This window comes from Caretta caretta, chromosome 14 (assembly GCF_965140235.1).
Source record: "Caretta caretta isolate rCarCar2 chromosome 14, rCarCar1.hap1, whole genome shotgun sequence".
NCBI lineage: Eukaryota > Metazoa > Chordata > Testudines > Cheloniidae > Caretta > Caretta caretta.
The window spans coordinates 35,341,938-35,359,029 of record NC_134219.1 but is presented as its reverse complement, the minus strand read 5'-3'; the positions used below and the strand labels follow the sequence as shown (position 1 = coordinate 35,359,029).

Here is a 17,092-nt window from a genome sequence, read left to right as displayed (position 1 = left end):
ATTTGCAAATTGGATACTATTAATTTAGGCTTAAATAGAGACTGGGAGTGGCTAAGTCATTATGCAAGGTAGCCTGTTTCCTCTTGTTTTTTCCTACCTCCCCCCCCCAGATGTTCTGGTTTAACTTGGATTTAAACTTGGAGAGTGGTCAGTTTAGATGAGCTATTACCAGCAGGAGAGTGAGTTTGAGAAAAGTACTCCTTTTCTTTTTGTGAATACAGACTAACATGGCTGTTACTCTGAAACAAAATCTGAGCCATTTGTCTTTTCAGCTTGGTTTTTGCATCATTTAACAGCTTGCGCCTCTGAAGCTCACCATGGTAATTTGGTTCAACTTCCCTTGCACGAGTGCTGTAGGGACGTAGCACGACATACGTTTCAATTTGATGAATTTCTCTCTCACACTGCAACTTGCTCAGAAACGGAATCGGATAGCTTCAGAAACACAGGAAACTGCCTTTCCCCCTGGTGCTGAAGTGTTCCTTTTTCTTTCTCTGTTTTGCTTTTCTTTGCAGAAGGTCCCAGAGGAGCCACCTGCTGTCACATTCAAGGTCATTTTCTGGCACTAGATTATTTGAAATACTTTCTGATACCCAGTCACATTTTTAACTTTCACCTCCCCCTCCATGAACAATCACAACCTACCCAAACATCACACAGTGAGATGGCCCATAGCCACTTACAGAGCTACAGTAACATGAGATGTAAACAGTGATTAGAGGTCTATAAAATCATGAGTGGTGCGGAGAAAGTGACTAAGGAAAAGCTATTTACTTGTTCCCATAACACAAGAACTAGGGGCCACCAAATGAAATTAATGGGCACCAGGTTTAAAACAAATAAAAGGAAGTTCTTCTTTACACAGCGCACAGCCAACCTGTGGTACTCCTTGCCTGAGGAGGTTGTGAAGGCTAGGACTATAACAGGGTTTAAAAGAGAACTGGATAAACTCATGGAAGTTAAGTCCATGAATGGCTATTAGCCAGGATGGGTAAGGAATGGTGTCCCTAGCCTCTGTTTGTCAGAGGGTGAAGATGGATGGCAGGAGAGAGATCACTTGATCATTGCTTGTTAGGTTCACTCCCTCTGGGGCACCTGGCGTTGGCTGCTGTCGGCAGACAGGATACTGCGCTGGATGGACCTTTGCTCTGACCCAGTCTGGCCCTTCTTATGTTCTTAGCCAAAGAATACACTGCGACTTCAAAGAAAACCACACCGATGTAGCTCAGCTCTGCTGGCACGGTACTATTTAAAAGGGAGCGCGCATTAGGATTTATGGCATTTAGAAGGCACCTTTAATACTTAACATCTCAGCGATTGTTGGGGCACTTTGGAGGCTCTTGTGGCTGCAAAACAATCAGCTGGTGGCTGCATTTGAGAAATGCTGTTCTGGAGTCCCTTCTCTCATTTCCCCAGCGTGTGGCTGAGAATCCTTCTCATGAGATCACTCCCTCTCAGCTGCAGAGAAAAGCTTGACAATGTGACCCTGAGTTTAAAGGTTCAAGAGCAGAAGGCACATACGAAGAATCCACAGTTTAAACGAGACACACTTAATGCTTGAGGGCCCCGCTGCCTGATTTTGAGATCCTGGCCAGGCTGACGAATGGGGACTTGGCTCGTTCAAGTAGGTGTGAGTTGGGTCAGTGTCACTTCTAGGAGTCTCATTTCGAGCCCCCTTCCAGTGCAGTCTCTTTTCCCATCACATACACCTCAGGTTTGCTACAGATCCACCGTCTTTCCATGTAGCACCGTGAGCTGCTGACCCCTTTCTTGTTGTTAAGATACGCGCAGTCACCTCCTCCTCTTATCTGAAACCTGCAACACAGAAGCCAGGGAGCTGCAGTCAGGCAGAGGCCGGGCATTTCACACCAGTCCCAGCCAGGGGAGCCGTTCTCCACAGTGCAGGCCTGAGTGCGGAGCAGCTACTCTCCCAGCCCCTCAGGAGCAGAGCTCAGGACAGCGGGGGCTTTGCAGAACCGCTGACTGTTCGTGACCCTCTAGGCCAACAGGACGGAGAGAATTTGTTAGACTGATTGTCAAAAGGGACCGGTCCTCTAACAAGAGGGGCAGACCATCACCAGAACCAGACGACCAAGCAGGAAAAGCGGGGGGCAGGAGGGATCTCACTTCCTTGAAACACACGGAGCAGAACCAAGATGACACTGAAAGAGGAAATTGCATTCAGGGGTTTCCTTTTCCATTGATCTATAACTCTTGAGCTTTCCATTGGGGATGGGGGAAAAGAGAGTGTTGAAGAAGTTCCTTTGTGAAAGCATGTGTGCCTTGTTTGTAATCCTCACGTGACCCTCCCAGAGTTCATCTGGAGTGGAGGGTGGAGCTCTAGGGACAACATGCCTCTCGGGAGGTTTGGGAGGGTTCAGACCTGGTTTTGGGTCCTACAGCAGATGATCTGCAGGATCCCACCTCCTAAGGAGGGAACCAGACAGGGAGTCTGTACCCCAGGAGAGGGCCATAGAGGCCCAAACTCGGGACAGGGTCTGGAGGCTATTCAGACCCAGTGAGGCTGGAAGCAGGTGGGATCCAAAGGTTGGGTCCAATACAGCAGAATGGAGACTGTCCATTGGGGAGCCCTGACCCAGCGCCATAACAGCCTGAGTTTTCAAAGTACTAAAGTAACCCTGACCAGGGAAGTGGGGGGTCTCCATCCCCCTCTAATGGCTGGCCTGCATAAGAGCTTTATCAATCGGGGGGGGGTTCAGTTAAAGAAGTGGATTCTTTCGCTCCTATGGCAGAGGCTCATGCTTCTAGTGCTGAATTCCGGGGTTCAAACCCTGCTCCGGGCTCAAGGTTTTGTGATCACACTTGGAGCCCACTGAAACCCATCGCGGGGTGTTGGCTGGGCAGCCATCACTACTGTACCCCGTTCTAGTGGGAGCCCCAGGCATCCAGCACCTGTGAACCGCAGGCTCCTTTAACATCGGTGCCTTGCTGCGGATTCAGAGGCCTCACCAGCCAAGTCACTCAAACCTGCCGGCTGCAATCCCCAGCGGGACCTACACCTGCCATGCACTGCTCGGCATGCTGCCCTCTCTAGCAGCCACTGTTAACCTGAGCTCCCTGCTGCCTCCTTTCCCCGGGGGGGTCAGACACCCCAGGGACCTTGCTGAAGAGGGCTGGGGGAGAACAGCGAGTGTCCCAGCTGAAATCCCAGCGCGCTGCGAGGGCACCTCTGGCTATGGCGGGCTCTGTCTCCGGCCCAGCTCCGTGCTGCGGGGAGGAGCCGAGAGTTCAGGGACACGCCGGCTCCCATCGGTCTCCGATACACGCAGGACGTGAACGGACCAGGGTCGTGTCTGGTTGTTTCACCAGCACTGAGTGGTGGATCTACCTGAGCTCAAACAGCTCAGACACCAGAACCCCAAGCCCAGGGGATTAGTCCAGAGGGGCGAGAGAGACTCACAGGTGGTTGAATTCGGTGCCGTTGGCCCATGTCCAGGGCTGACCCGGCTCCCTCCGGAGGCCGATCCAGTGGTCATAGACACCCTTATGGCGCAGCAGGAACGCCTTAAAGAAAGCCGAGGGACAGCAGGTATCAGCCCCCCCTCCCGTGCTCCCCCCACCGCCCCTCCAGGGCTCTGTGCTGCAGAGAATCCCAGTCGCATATTGAAGGGCGCTCAGTTTATTTTCGGGGGGGGGGGGATTTTCCCCTCCCTCTTGCAAAGCACAAGACCACCCGGGCAGTCTTAACCCTCCCACCGCACACAGCAGCCCCGCCCCAGTGCTCCCAGTCACCCACACCCCAAGTCCCCCTGGGCTGGGGGCAGCTGCTGGGTCTGAACTCTCTGCAGAGACGTCTCTTCTCACAGAGCAGCCCCCACTCACCACAACAGGGTAGGAGGAGGGAGTGAGTCAAGTTGAAGTGGGAGGGGTCAATGTGACAGGTTCCCACCCCCACCCCACCCCCCACATCCTCACCTGGCTGCTCCTTTCCCTTCCCCCAAACAGGAGCACTGGCTGGGTTCTCAGTCCCACTCCCGCAGCCAGTAGATGCCTGAGCCAGCCCTGCCCTAGAGAGGGGCTGTCTCCCTATTTGGGAGGGGGAAGCTGAGAATGGCCAATCCTCGTGATCACACACAGACAGTAGGGCCCTGGGCCCAGCCAGGGCTGGCGTTCAGCCGCTGGAAGTTCATTCACTCTGGCGTCCCAGCACGGGAGGGGGCAGAGCCCAGGTCCTACTGTAGCAGCCGCCACTGAGCCAAGGCCAGTGTCTGGCAATTCGAGAGTCTCTCACCATTTCCTGCTCACTGTCGATCTCAGCCAGGGAGGCACCCGGTGCAGAGCAGCGGCTCTGGCTGTCGGTCCAGCTCCCTTCCCTCTCTGAGAAATAGTAGCATTTCCCTCGGTATCCCATCCAGCCGTCTGGGCAAGCAGGGCCAGCAGGGGGGCACAGATCAGCTGATGAAAGCTTAGATGCCAGCACTGAGAATGAGACAGTCACATGGAGGGTAAGAGTTGCACTTAGAATTGGGCATTTGACTGGTACCTCAAATGTGTCATAAAAAAAAACAATGGTCAAATATTTTAAAATACCAATTTATCAGAACAGTAACAAAAAAAGAGCAAGACGTCATTGTCTCCAGTAGGTTTAGCTTAAGGTAGATACTTATGCCTAATTTTAAAAAAATTAATGAACTGAGTTATTTTAATTCAGATTAAAAAGTGAAACACTGAAACCAAGTTCTGAAAAACACAAGTGAGGCTCCAAGACGCATTCAAAAATCATGCTGCCTCCTACCCCCAGGGCTCTTGCTGGAGTATTTGACATTATTTGACTGAGGTCAAACAGGCAGTCAATTGACCGGCCTGCCAAGCCTACTGGGACCCCCAGCTGGGGCTGGTCCACGGCAATCAGACGCAGGGTGAGGGAGACGTTTGTCACAGTAAATTTGCCTGGCAAGAAGGATTCCAGGGACACTCCCAGCCTGGGAGGGACTGACACAGCTCAGAGCATTTCACCCCAGGCACAAGATCAACAGCTGGACGTTCAACCTCACAACAAACAGCAGGTGAACAACTGAGAAGAAGGTGGGAACTTTCACTCAGGGACATGAAAGCCACAAGGGGGCGACAGAAACCACAGCCACGGGAAGTGACCTGTTGCACTGTGGGCCAGGAATGATGGAACTTAATTCACCTCTGTATCCGAGCAATCTGCACCCGTATAATCACAGTGACGCAGTGACATCAGGGCAAACACCTCCTGGAGATGCGCTGGAGCAGTGCGGCTCGCTCTGGTAACTTCCTGCAGCGAACTGCACCAAGGCAAGCTCCTTTGTGCACCAGTGTGGTGCGTCTCCTTTAGCGGTTTGCCCCAATTCAACGGCACGGATGTCATGACATCGGCACAGAGGATTCCTAATGCAGACAGACCTGGATTCAATCCCCTCTGCCAGCTGCTAAACCCTCCTGGGGCCCAGTGATCAGATCCCAGGGCAATAGAGAAATCCCACCCCCGACAGTCTCCAGCACCCCCTGCCCCAGACGACGGGGGGATACAGCAGGGTTCATGTTCACGGCAAACAGAAGCCCTCTGCACGAGCACACGCCGTCTGTGCAGCCGGGGGGAGCGAATGGTGCTACGGGAGCCTTCATAGCCACGCTCAGCGATTGGGGGGTTTCCACACTGCGCTGGTGGAGGGGTCTAGACTGAGCTCTACGGCTCCTTTCAATAACACGGCAGCACCTGCCGCCCGGCCACAGGCGTGACCTGAAGATCCAGGAAGGCCAGGCTGGTAACCTCAGAGCAACACAGGGAAGGCAAAGGGCTCAGCATTGCACTGCACCCTGTCCCACTGGATACCCTGGACAGGGACTGCTTCACGGTGCGTGGCAAAGGTGACTTGGACCCAAAGTGCTCAGAGATGGGCTGGGGGGGCTAATGTCAGTCAGATCATCCCGACACAGAGAGTGCCCAGGTGCAGGGGTCTGGGAGGGAGCAGGAGGAGGGTCGGGGAGGAACATTCCCCAGGAATCCTCTGTCCCAGGGGCAGAAGCCAGACAGGCCGGGAGGAGAGAGGGACCGTGGTAGGTCACTGGGAATGGGATGCACGGAGATCGTAGATGGAGGGGAAGGGAGCAGGGCGGAAGCTGGGAACTCACCTGCCAGAGCAATGATGGCAGCGATCAAAGCAGACGATACAACTATCAGTGCAACCACAACTCCACAGGTTGGACTTTTCTGGCAGTTCCAAGGAGGGTCTGAAACAGAAAGACCCGTCAGGCAGGGCTGGGAGGACACGTCTCACTGACAGCACCGGGGCTGGAGCTGCCCTGGAACATGCACCGTTCTGTCGATTGCTCCTTCCCTCAGACGCTCTGGGAGAGGAGCCCGGAGGGTCAGGCAGACCCCCCCTCACCCCCAAGGGCAGACGGAGGGTCCATGGCTCCCCAGAGCTGCCCTGGGGCTGTTACCAAGATCCGGCTCTGGCTGGGTAGCAGGGCCTCAGAGCAGCAGCCGGGCCATGGTTAGAGCCGCAGCTGTGGGGAACTACAGACCCTGCACCTGCTCTGGGCAGGGAGCCTGGGGGAAGGGATACGGACCAGGGGCTGCTCTTGGCCCCCCACCCCAGGCAAGTGGAGGGTCATCCACGGCTCCCTGCAACTGCCTGGACTCCAGCTGCCAGCCAGAGGCGGGGTGGGGGGGGACCTCAGGGGGAAGAGAAGGGGGAGGGGCAGGGCCAGTGACAAAAAGTGGGAGGGCCATGCCCCCTTCCAGCACCCCAGGCAGTCTCAGTGTCTCTCTCCAGCCTGCTCCCAGGCAGAGATGCCCCATTACCTGGGTTCTCTCCAGTCTCCCGGTGTCCATTGCCATTAACACACAACTCCTGCAGCGGGTCTTCGCTCTCAGCAGCCCTAGCTGCTGGCCCCATCATCTCTCTCAGTGACACTCAGGCCACAGACGCTGCAGCAGGTGCTGGGCTGGGGTCGGCTCCTCTCGGTCTGAGTGAGTCCGATTTGGCAGCAGCAAAGCCGAGGCACAGGTCCTGGCCCTGGCTCCCCGTCCCTGCTCCAAGCTCTCCAGCCAATCTGAAACCGAGATGGACCAAGCAGGACAGGTCAGGGGTGGGGGAGGCGATTTGTGGTTCTCGTTCCCTGCCCAGCAGCCCAACCCCCTGCCAGAGGTGGTGCCATGATGATTAAAACCCCTTCACTCCCATCGGCCCCTCCGCCCCCCAGGGCCTCAGAGACCTGATCTGCTACAGGCCCCGCTCACCCGTGACAGGCACTCAACTTGGGGGTGGGGGAGAAGACCCTCCTCACACACACAATCCTCCTGGAAGTAAGTGTGAGTCGGATATCAGAAGGGGTGGGGATGGGACTCAAAACAGCCCTGTCCCTGGCCCAGCCCCCTCCTTGAAGGACAGGACTTGAACCAGTGTCCTGCGCTCCTCTGCCCAGCCCCTCCTTTCCCTTCCTGGGGGGGGCTCTCCCGACCCCCCCGCCCTTCGACCCGGGGCCCGCCCCCCAAATCGTCCCCCTTTGGCACAGAATCCCTGCCCTTCGGCCAAGGACCAGCCGCCGCCCTGCCCTCCCCATGCGGTCCCCAGGCACCCCCCGAGCCCCGCCCCCCATTCGGAGCCCCGCCTCGATTTGGTCCCTAGCCCCCACCTGAGCTCGGCCCCCATTCGGAGCCCCGTCCCCCATGCGGTCCCCAGCCCCGAGCCCGAGCCCCGCCACCCATTCGGGCCCCAGCCCCTCCCCCTCCAGTCCCCGGCCCCTCCCCCTCCGGTCCCCAGCCCTGAGCCCCGCTCCCCATTCGGGCTCTGGCCCCGAGCCCTCCCCATTCGGTCCCTTCCCCCTCTGGGCCTCCGGCCCCGCCCCATTTGGTCCCCAGCCCCTCCCCCTCCGGGTCCCCGGCCCGCCCCCTCCCCATTCGGGCCCGCGGGCCCCCCTCGCCCCAGCCCGGCTGTGGCTGGAACCAGCCCGCAAACCCCGCCGCGCAGCGAGCGAGCCACCGCCGAGCAGCCAGCAGCACCCACCGGCCCGGGGACCGGGAGCGTCTCACTCCGCGGGAAGAGCGCCCGGCGCCGAAGCAGGGGGAAGGAGCTGAGGTCCCACCAGCCAGGCTCGACCCCGTTACCTGCTAAGTTTGCAGCCAATCAGAGCCGACCTAAGAGAACAGCTGAGACTTCGGTTCCCAAGTTTCATCACAACAAGGGCCAGTCCCCGCCCTCAGTCCCGCCTCCATTTAACCCGGCTCCCCCTTCTCGATTGCATCCGACACAAACTGCTTGTCTTCGCTTTCAAGGCCCTTCCCGTACTGTCCTCTCCCAACCGGACATCTCTCATTCACCGTCCCAAGGTGTTGACTCCCACCTCCAAAACTGTATATATGCAAACTGAGGCACCTATCCTCCTTTCAGGTATTTTGTTCATCCCTTGACTGGTGACACATGTGAACCTCCCCCCCGCACCCTTCGGCCCGGGGCCCGCCCCCCGAATCACCCCCCTTTTGCCCAGAATCCCCGCCCTTCGGCCACGAACCGGGCCCCGCCGCCGCGCTGCCCTCCCCCCCGCCTGAGCCCCGCCCCGCATTCGGGCCCCAGCCCCGAGCCCCAGCCCTCCGGTCCCAAGCCCTCCCCCTGCCCATTCGGTCCCCAGCCCCTCCCCCTCCGGGCTCCCGCCGAGCCCCCCCCCCCGCATTCGGGCCCGCGGTCCCCCCTCGCCCCAGCCCGGCTGTGGCTGGAACCGGCCCGGAAATCCCGCCGCGCAGCGAGCGAGCCACCACCGAGCAGCCAGCAGCACCCACCCACCCGCGGCCAGGGCAGGGACCCCTGGGACCCGGAGCGTCTCACCCGCAGGAACTGCGCCCGGCGCCGCAGCCGGGGGAAGGAGCTGAGGTCCCAGCAGCCAGGCAGGCTCGCAGCTGGATCGCGCCGGGTGAGTTCGCAGCCACAGAGCGGCCGAAGAGCAACCGGCTTCCCTGTGACCACTGCACCAGCTTCGTTTCCACGTGGGTCTGAACAGCGGAAACGTCCGTGCCCGGGTGTCACAACAGCGGCCGATCCCCGCCCTCAGCCCCGGCTCCATTTAACCACTGGACTCCCAGCCACTCCGCTCCAGACAAACCTTCCCCCTCTCTCCCGGGCTGGCCTGGTGCCCGAGCGGCGTCCCGCCTGGCCCCGGGCAAAGCTCCGATCGGGGCTCAGTCCTCGCCCTCCCTGGCCTGCCCGCCCTGCCCGCCCTCCTCCTGAAACCTTGTCCTCCCTCTGCCCTCCCCTGCTCGCCCGACCCTCTGATCGCTGCTTCCCCCTCCTTCCATCTCTGGGGCCCTTCCACAGGCTCTGTCCTTGGTCCCCTGGGGCTGACCAAATAGTATATAAACACATGGGGTGGGGAGGGTCCTCAAAGGTTTGTTTCGGTGTAACAATGTGTTACAAGGAGGGGGGAGGTCTTGAAAAAAAAAAAAACACCAGTAAATGTGACATGGTTTATGGCCAGCCTCCCTCTTCTGTTCTCTTCTCCCTCTGCCCCTCCTCTCTGGGTTGTCTCCTCTGTAAACACAAATTCAACTCCCCTCTCGATGCTGACAACTCACCCATTTGCCTCTCTGCACCAGCCCCATCTCCTGCTGGCCAAATGAACACCTCAGCCTGTCTCTGGGGCATCTCCTTGTGCCTACCTAGCTGTCAGCTCAAGCCCAACATGGCTAAAGCAGAGCTCTCTATCTCTCCCCTCCTGGCCAAGCCCTCTCTATTGCCTCCTTTCTCCATCGCTGTGGACAACGCCAGCATCCTGCCTGTCACTCAGGCCCATAACCTGTCATCTTCCACTACACCTCTCTCTAGGTCAGGGGTGGGCAAACTTTTTGGCCCAAGGGCCACATCGGGGTTGCAAAACAGCATGGGGGGCTGGGTAGGGAAGGCTGTGACTCCCCAAGTAGCCTGGCCCCCACCCCCTATCCGCCCCCTCCCACTTCCCGCCCCCTGACTGACCCCCATCCCTAACCGCCCCCTCTGGGACCCCATCCCCTAACCAACCCCTGTACCCTGAGTGCCCCGACCCCTCTCCACACCCCTGCTCCCTGACAGCCCCCCCCCGGGAATCCCACACCTATCCAACCCCCCCGTTCCCCATCCCCTGACCGCCCACCCCAGAAACTGCACCCCATCCAACTGCCCCCTGTCCCCTGACTGCCCCTTATCCAACCCCCCCCACCCCCTTACCATGCTGCTCAGAGCAGCAGGAGCTCGCAGCCCCACCGCCCGGTAGCAGCAGCGGGCCAGAGCGCTGATGGCTCAGTGAGGTGAGGCTGCAGGGGCGGGGGGACAGCAGGGGAGGGACCGGGGGCTAGCCTCCCCTGCCGGGAGCTCAGGGGCCGGGCAGGACAGTCCCGCAGGCCGGATGTGGCCCGCGGGCCGTTCTTTGCCCACCTCTGCTCTAGGTCCTCACATCCAGGGCTGTGCTTAAGTCTTGTGGAGTTTTCCTGCATAACATCTCTAAGATACAGCCTTTTCTCTCCATCCACACAGCTAAAATTCCCATCGAGGCTCTGATCACATCACATCTCAGTTACCGCCACATGGTTCTCTTCTCCCTCTTGCCCAGCTCAGATCCATTCAGAATATTGCTGCAAGCTGCAAAGATCATTCTCCTAGTCCGCTGCTTTCACCATGTCACCCCTCTTTGCATCCCTCCACTGGCTCCCCCTTCTCTATTGCATCAAACAGAAGCTGCTTGTCTTCGCTTTCAAGGCCCTTCCCGTACTGTCCTCTCCCAGCCTGACATATCTCATTCACTCTACCAAGGGGTTGACTCCCACCTCCAATTGGTCCATGCTGCCAGCAACACCCACTTGTTAAATTTTCAGACAACCCCATTCGTGCTTTCTGCCACATGCCCTTCATGCTCGGGAGGAGAGCCCCTTAAACATTTGCAAACCTACCTCATTATCCATCTCCAATTCCCAAATCAAAGCTCTTCTTTGCCCTGAGGTCTACCAAAAATTCAACAGCCTGTCTCCTGGGGTGCTGAGACCACTGCCTATCATACCGACTAATACAGTCTCATTATTTCCTTCCACTCCCCTGTCTGTCTGTCTGTTTCCATCTGTCTCTTGTCTTATACTTAGATTGTCAACTCTTTGGGGCAGGGACTGTCTTTTGTACTATTTTGTACAGCACCTAGCACAATCGGGTCCTGATCCATGACTGGGGCTTCTATGTGCTACAGTAATACAAATAACACAGGCTAGAGAATGCCACTATTATGGCTTCAGTGCCCTCCCCCCCCACCACCAAAAAGCAGCAAAACAAAAACAAAAAAAATCAACCTCCCAGCTCAAAAAGTATGTGTTTACATTCAGCTGGCTAACTCAATGTAAACTACTAGTAGAGGTGAGGGAGAGGTGTCTTTTACCTTGATGTAGCTAGTCCGGGAATGCTATATGCTCAGCCTGGAATTTACCTGGACAAGTGACACAGAGGTTAAAGCCACCGGTGCCTTGTCTCCACTAGGATTGTACATCAAGTTAGCTATCTCCGTGTAAACACACTTTTGCAGTAAAGACCATGCCTGGGAGACTCCGACCTCAAGCCCCTAACTTCTGGTTGAGCTAGACATTATTTGCAACCTTTAAGAGCCCACTGATTGAAAGAGGTTAAAAACACACAACATTTCTCCATTTTATCCTTGTGCAACTGACAGCACTCTGCAGTGTCGTCAGTTTCACTGCTTCCCCCAGAGAAGCATTCACCAAATCTTTGGAAGCTGTGCACTGCTTCAGGACAATACAATCAGTCATATCTCTGTCCCCCCACACCCTCCACATGTGTATTCCTAAAGACCTAATCCTCTTCATTTATACCTCTTCTGTACCCCTCTAACGAGTGCTTCATACACAGCCCCAGGGGAAGGGGAGGGCAAATGAGTGCACCCCACACTCAGAGAGACACTGACCTGGGAGCGATTTCTAGAGACGGTTGGAAATCTTTTCCAAAGGAAGGATTGTCTGTAGAAAAGGGACTATTTTTGGAATGCAAGGGTTTTTCCTGAAAGATTGTCAAGACTATAGGAATTTCCTGGTTTCACAATATTGTTCTGACACTTTTAAAATCAATCTTTTGTTCACTACATACTCTCTTCCATGCCTCCACCCCCTTTAACCCAAAACCTGAGTTTGTTCTAAGTGAAAAAATGCAACTAAAAATGTTTGCAAAAATGTTGATATACATTTAAACATTTGATGAGTCCCACCCCAGAGATGGCTGCATTTCGGCACTGGATGAGCGATCGCTGCGCATTGTTACTATATGGCTGTCAACCAGCTGCTGCACCCAACCCCAGAGGCAGTTATATTTCAGTACTTGGCAAGCAATCCCTGGGCAACGTTGCTGCATGGCTATTGCCAGCTGCCCCAACCCAGAGGTGGCTGCATTTCATGCACTGGGGCTGTGATATACCATAGGGATTAGGCAAGCTGAGGACTCAGAAGTAGACCTAAAAAACCTGTATCTATGGAAACTGAGGCAGTAACACACCTATCCTCCTTTCAGGTATTTTGTTCATCCCTTTCCTGGTGACACATGTGAAACTGGATCATACCAGCTTCAGGGTAGAGACCATGCAGTTCTAACTAAGTGTCTCTACAGCACCTAGCACAGCTCTTCAGGGCAGAGACAGTCTCTCACTACATACAGATACAGCACCGAGCACAATGGGACTCTGTTCTGCTGGGAACCATAAATCACTGAACATTAAATCCCACCAAATGAGGGTAAATCCATCCTCATCATCGTATCCACTCATTATACTCCACACCTGAACATAGCCATTATATGAATAATATACCCCCATATCTCAATGTCTGTACTTTGACCCGTTAAACTTTTACCCTCAATCGGTGAGATTGCAGATTACGTATTCCTTACGCCATCTGTTCCTAAACCGAATTTCGCACCCCTTGATAATCTGTACTTTATTCCCTGATCACCAGAAACTTCTATGCTTAAACTCTGTACCGTTTTCTTTTTACTTCAACATCATCTTAATAAAATTATTAAATCTGCAAATAATAGTACATCATTCATGTGTCCTGGGAGGCCCTTTAGCCCACCTTTGGGGGCTGTAAAAACAACAATAGGGCTGCTGCAATATCAGGGTCTCCCAAATAACCTCTGATCTCCACCCAAGCCCGTGTCCCCCTTTGCAGAGCAGGGGGTTGGGAGTCAGTTTCACAAGCCACTGCTACGTAGGAAGATCACAGCTTACCTCGTGCAGGGACTCCATGGCTGCAGCACTCCTTGCAGGTCAGGTCCCTGCTCCATGTCCCCCTCTCTGTGCATTAGCAGAGGGGGGAGCCCAAACTCCCCTCTTCACACACATCATGTCTTCCCCCATTGCTAGTGCAAGGAAAAACCCGGGAAAAAAGCCAGCCGCAAGGGGACTGCAATATACACAGGGGCGTGGCCATATACTATATTAGCATCCTGATCCTGGATTGGACAAGGCACCAAGAGCCGTAACTATATCCGCTGTTGAAATGAATGAAACTTTACTGGCGTGGCGGGACATTTGTAATGACACTGATCAGATTAGCACAAAGCACGCCAAATCCCTTAAAGGGGACCGAGCTCTTTAATTTACCCCTCCTACGCGTGCAGCAGGGAACAGACAGCATGGGCCATTGCAGTGTCTAACAACCTGCCACGGCAGTAAAGGACCCAGGGGGTCAAGCACGTGATTTAGAGCCATGATAGGAGCCTCCTGGTTCATGGCTACTTCTTGCTTGCTGGTTGCCAGAAGCCAAAGAGGACCAGAGCATGCAGATCATACACAGCAGTCAGGCAATGACCAAAACCTGCTGGATTATGCAGGGCCCATGGCTGGCTGGCTGCAGGGCTGGGACAAAGACCCAGGATGGGCTTACAGCCGTGTTGCAGCCACTGACCTCGGGGGCAGTGTGTGGGAAGCGGGGGAGCGAGAGAGGCTGCTGGGGCTTGCAGGCTGAGGCCCTGATTCCAGGCAGATGTGGGGCGCTGGTTTAGGTTACATGGTGCATGGAGGGGGGCTAGGCTGAAGGGTGCAATCTGACCCTCCAGCCCCCCATCAGTGTTTCACCTCTCAGAGGTGCACATTGATTCCAGGGGCCGTGACTGCGGAGTTCATTCCCAGCTCTGTGGTTTCTTTGTCGCAGTCGCTGGGGGCTGCTCCCACCTTCCCTCCCTGATTCTTTCGGTTTTTCTTCTTCTCCCTCCTCTCTTCTCTCTCTTTCCTTCTCCAGTTCCTGCTTCTACCCCAGTTCTTTCTCTCCCCCGTCCCTTCCTGTGTTTCTCCTGTTCCCCCTTTTCTCAATCCTCCCTCCTTCCTTTCCTCACCTCAATTTCAATCTCTCTCCTCCCACCCCACCCCCACCCCCCGTGTTCTCCCCAAACCCTTTCCTGAGTCTGCTCTGCATGCAGCCCATTCTCTGGGTGTGGGGATAGGAGCTTTCAAGGGGAACCCTGCTCTCTGTGATGAGCAATGTGCTGTCCTTTGGTTTCCAGTGGACATTTTGTGCTACGGTTGTTACAGCCAGAAACCTTCCCTAATACTCTGTTTACATGGCTATCAACGCCACACCACCCTCCCCTCCTCCTCCTCCTGTGCCCCCTGGCCCTGAGCTGGGAGGGACCCCAGATCCCACCCAGAAATGGCGGTTACAGGGTTTGAGTTTTCTCACGCTGTTTTCAAAGATCAGTCTGACTCCACTTCATGAATTGTCCATTTCCCTCCCCCGCCCACAGGAGGAACTGAATTGAAACAAGAAACAAACAAAAAAACAGGAGGACTTGTGGCACCTTAGAGACTAACCAATTTATTTGAGCATAAGCTTTCGTGAGCTGCAGCTCACTTCATCGGAGTGTAACTCACGAAAGCTTATGCTCAAATAAATTGGTTAGTCTCTAAGGTGCCACAAGTCCTCCTTTTCTTTTGGCGAATACAGACTAACACGGCTGCTACTCTAAAAGAAACAAAGAGGATCAATCAGCTCCACACGCTGCCAACTCATTTGCGGAGGGGTTTGGAGGCAAGGGGACCCGCTCCCCAGCCTGGCATAAGGGGCCCCTGATCTCGAGCGGGGGATGGGACTGTCTCTCACTGTGTCTCTGGGCAGCGCTCAGTACAAGGCAGCCCTGACCTCAAGAGCTCAGCTCTAGGTGCTGCCATAACACTCACAGTCATTTATAAGTGACCCAACTGCGTCTCCTTCAAGGCCCAGAAAGGGTTAAATTTCACACACTGATTTTGAGTCTCTCTCTTGTTTAACCCGTCTCCTCCCGCGAGAAACAAGCCCCCCCCCCTTTAAATAAACGGTGAATCACGTTCTAGCAGTGTCTGGAGTTAGTGTCTAACAGTCTGGGGCATGCAGTTCTTCTGGCACCGCACCACATGCCCACTGCCTGCCACTGAGTGAAAATCACAGCACTTTTCCAAGCCATTCACCTCCCTTTGAATACCCACAGGTTCATTCTGAAAGGTTTTTTTTTAATTTGTTTAATGTAGCCATCACAGTCTCTTTAGCACATTAATAAGCCTGATATTTCCCAGCTGTTTAGGAGAGAATCCGATCAGACTTTCTGCCCCCTTATTTATTATTATGATGATTTTGTATTACTTCAGCTCTTAGGAGCCCCATGCATGGACCAGGGTTGTGCTAGGTGCTGTACAAACCCAGAACACAAAGCCAGTCCCTGCCCCTTGTGCGAGAGAGGCACTGTTAGCCCCATGCGGGATTGATGGTAGGAATCATTCCCTTTGAGGTGGGTGAGACTGGAGGAGGAAGGTAGCTGGGTCCATAAGCGTGTGCCATGAACACAGCTGTGCAGGAAAGGAACAAACCGTGGATCAGGGTTTTAAAAATCAATGTAGAATAAAGGATTAGATGAAAAGCAGATGATGCTATAAAAGGAAATGCTCTGCTACATAATGCATAATTAGCCTGCGGAACTCATTGCCCCAGGATGTTGTTGAGGCCAAGAACTTGGCAAGATTCCCAGAATAATTTTATTTGGATGAGGTGAGTATCCAGAGTTAGATACTAAAGGTTGTTTTGTAATCACTAAAAAAATTGGGAAGGGCTATAAACCCTCATGCTTCAGGGCACGATCCAACCTAACAAGGGTCAGGAAGGAACTTGCCTTGGGAGCACTTTTCAGAATTTGTTCATGCTCTGGGAGCAGCAAGACTGGTTCTCTCTTTAGGCAGCAGGAGTGTGGGAGGGTGGGGCCAAAAACTGGCTTTACCCAGCAAGATCCAACTTACACTCGCTCCCAGGAGGGAGGAAATTCCTACCTGCTATGAGGCCAGAGTTAAAGAAAACATGGATGCAGTTGCAAGAATATGAAATCAGGTCACGTAGAATATCAAGGTTGGAAGGGACCTCATCTAATCCAACCCCCTGCTCAAAGCAGGACCTATCCCCAATTTTTGCCCCAGGTCTGTAAATGGCCCCCTCAAGGATTGAACTCACAACTCTGGGTTTAGCAGGCCAATGTTCAAACCACTGACCTATCCCTCCCACCCACTCTCCTTCTGCTGACACACATGCACTCTACATGCCTGTCTATAGAAATCTGGGGTCCATCATGTTTGCTGGAACCCCACCCCTTCCATTCCACCCCAGTTACAGATGTTTTGAGCTCCGGATCCCGGTACAAGTGTCACACCTGTCCCCATCTCTCATCAGCCTCACACACTCCACTCTCTAGGCTCCTACTGGTCCCCTCTCTCCCAGGCCCAGATCAACAAGGTATTTGGGCTCCTGACCTCTCCTGATATTATGGGACCCTGTCGCTCCCCCAGGGATGCAGAGCTGCCTGGCATCATGCACCTTCTAGCCTGGCCTGGCTCCTGGTGGAGTTAGTCCCTCCCTAGCAGAAGGGGCTGTGGCCAGGCTGGCACTGAGCCCGTCGTCACAGTGGTGGAGCGGCCCACGAGGCTAGGGCCGCGACTGCGGGCGGTGCTCGGCGCTGCTAGGGAGCCGGGCCCAGCTTGTTGTAAATGCTTTAGTAGGACATGAGGATGTTTGAATGGTTCTGTCAGCCAGGGAGTGCGCACTTTCCCCTAGAAAGTGACTGAAGTATTAATGGAA

At 55.0% G+C, this 17,092-nt stretch overlaps 1 protein-coding gene across 4 annotated transcripts; it reads right to left on the bottom strand.

Moving 5' to 3' along the window:
- On the bottom strand, positions 1-13,366 carry LOC142069088 (C-type lectin domain family 2 member D-like). Of its 4 annotated transcripts, none has more exons than XM_075119430.1 (6): positions 13,231-13,366; positions 6,797-7,047; positions 6,121-6,219; positions 4,253-4,440; positions 3,422-3,525; positions 1-1,815 (listed from the first exon to the last, which is right to left on the bottom strand). In XM_075119430.1, the coding sequence occupies exons 2-6, from the start codon at positions 6,891-6,893 to the stop codon at positions 1,662-1,664; spliced, it is 642 nt and encodes a 213-aa protein (XP_074975531.1). In that variant the 5' UTR covers positions 6,894-7,047; positions 13,231-13,366; the 3' UTR covers positions 1-1,661. The 4 variants fall into 4 exon arrangements, with proteins under 4 accessions (XP_074975531.1, XP_074975532.1, XP_074975533.1 ...); XM_075119431.1 differs by lacking the exon at positions 13,231-13,366 and adding an exon at positions 8,817-8,999; XM_075119432.1 differs by lacking the exon at positions 13,231-13,366 and adding an exon at positions 8,001-8,396.
- Between the last annotated feature and the right edge of the window lie 3,726 nt (positions 13,367-17,092).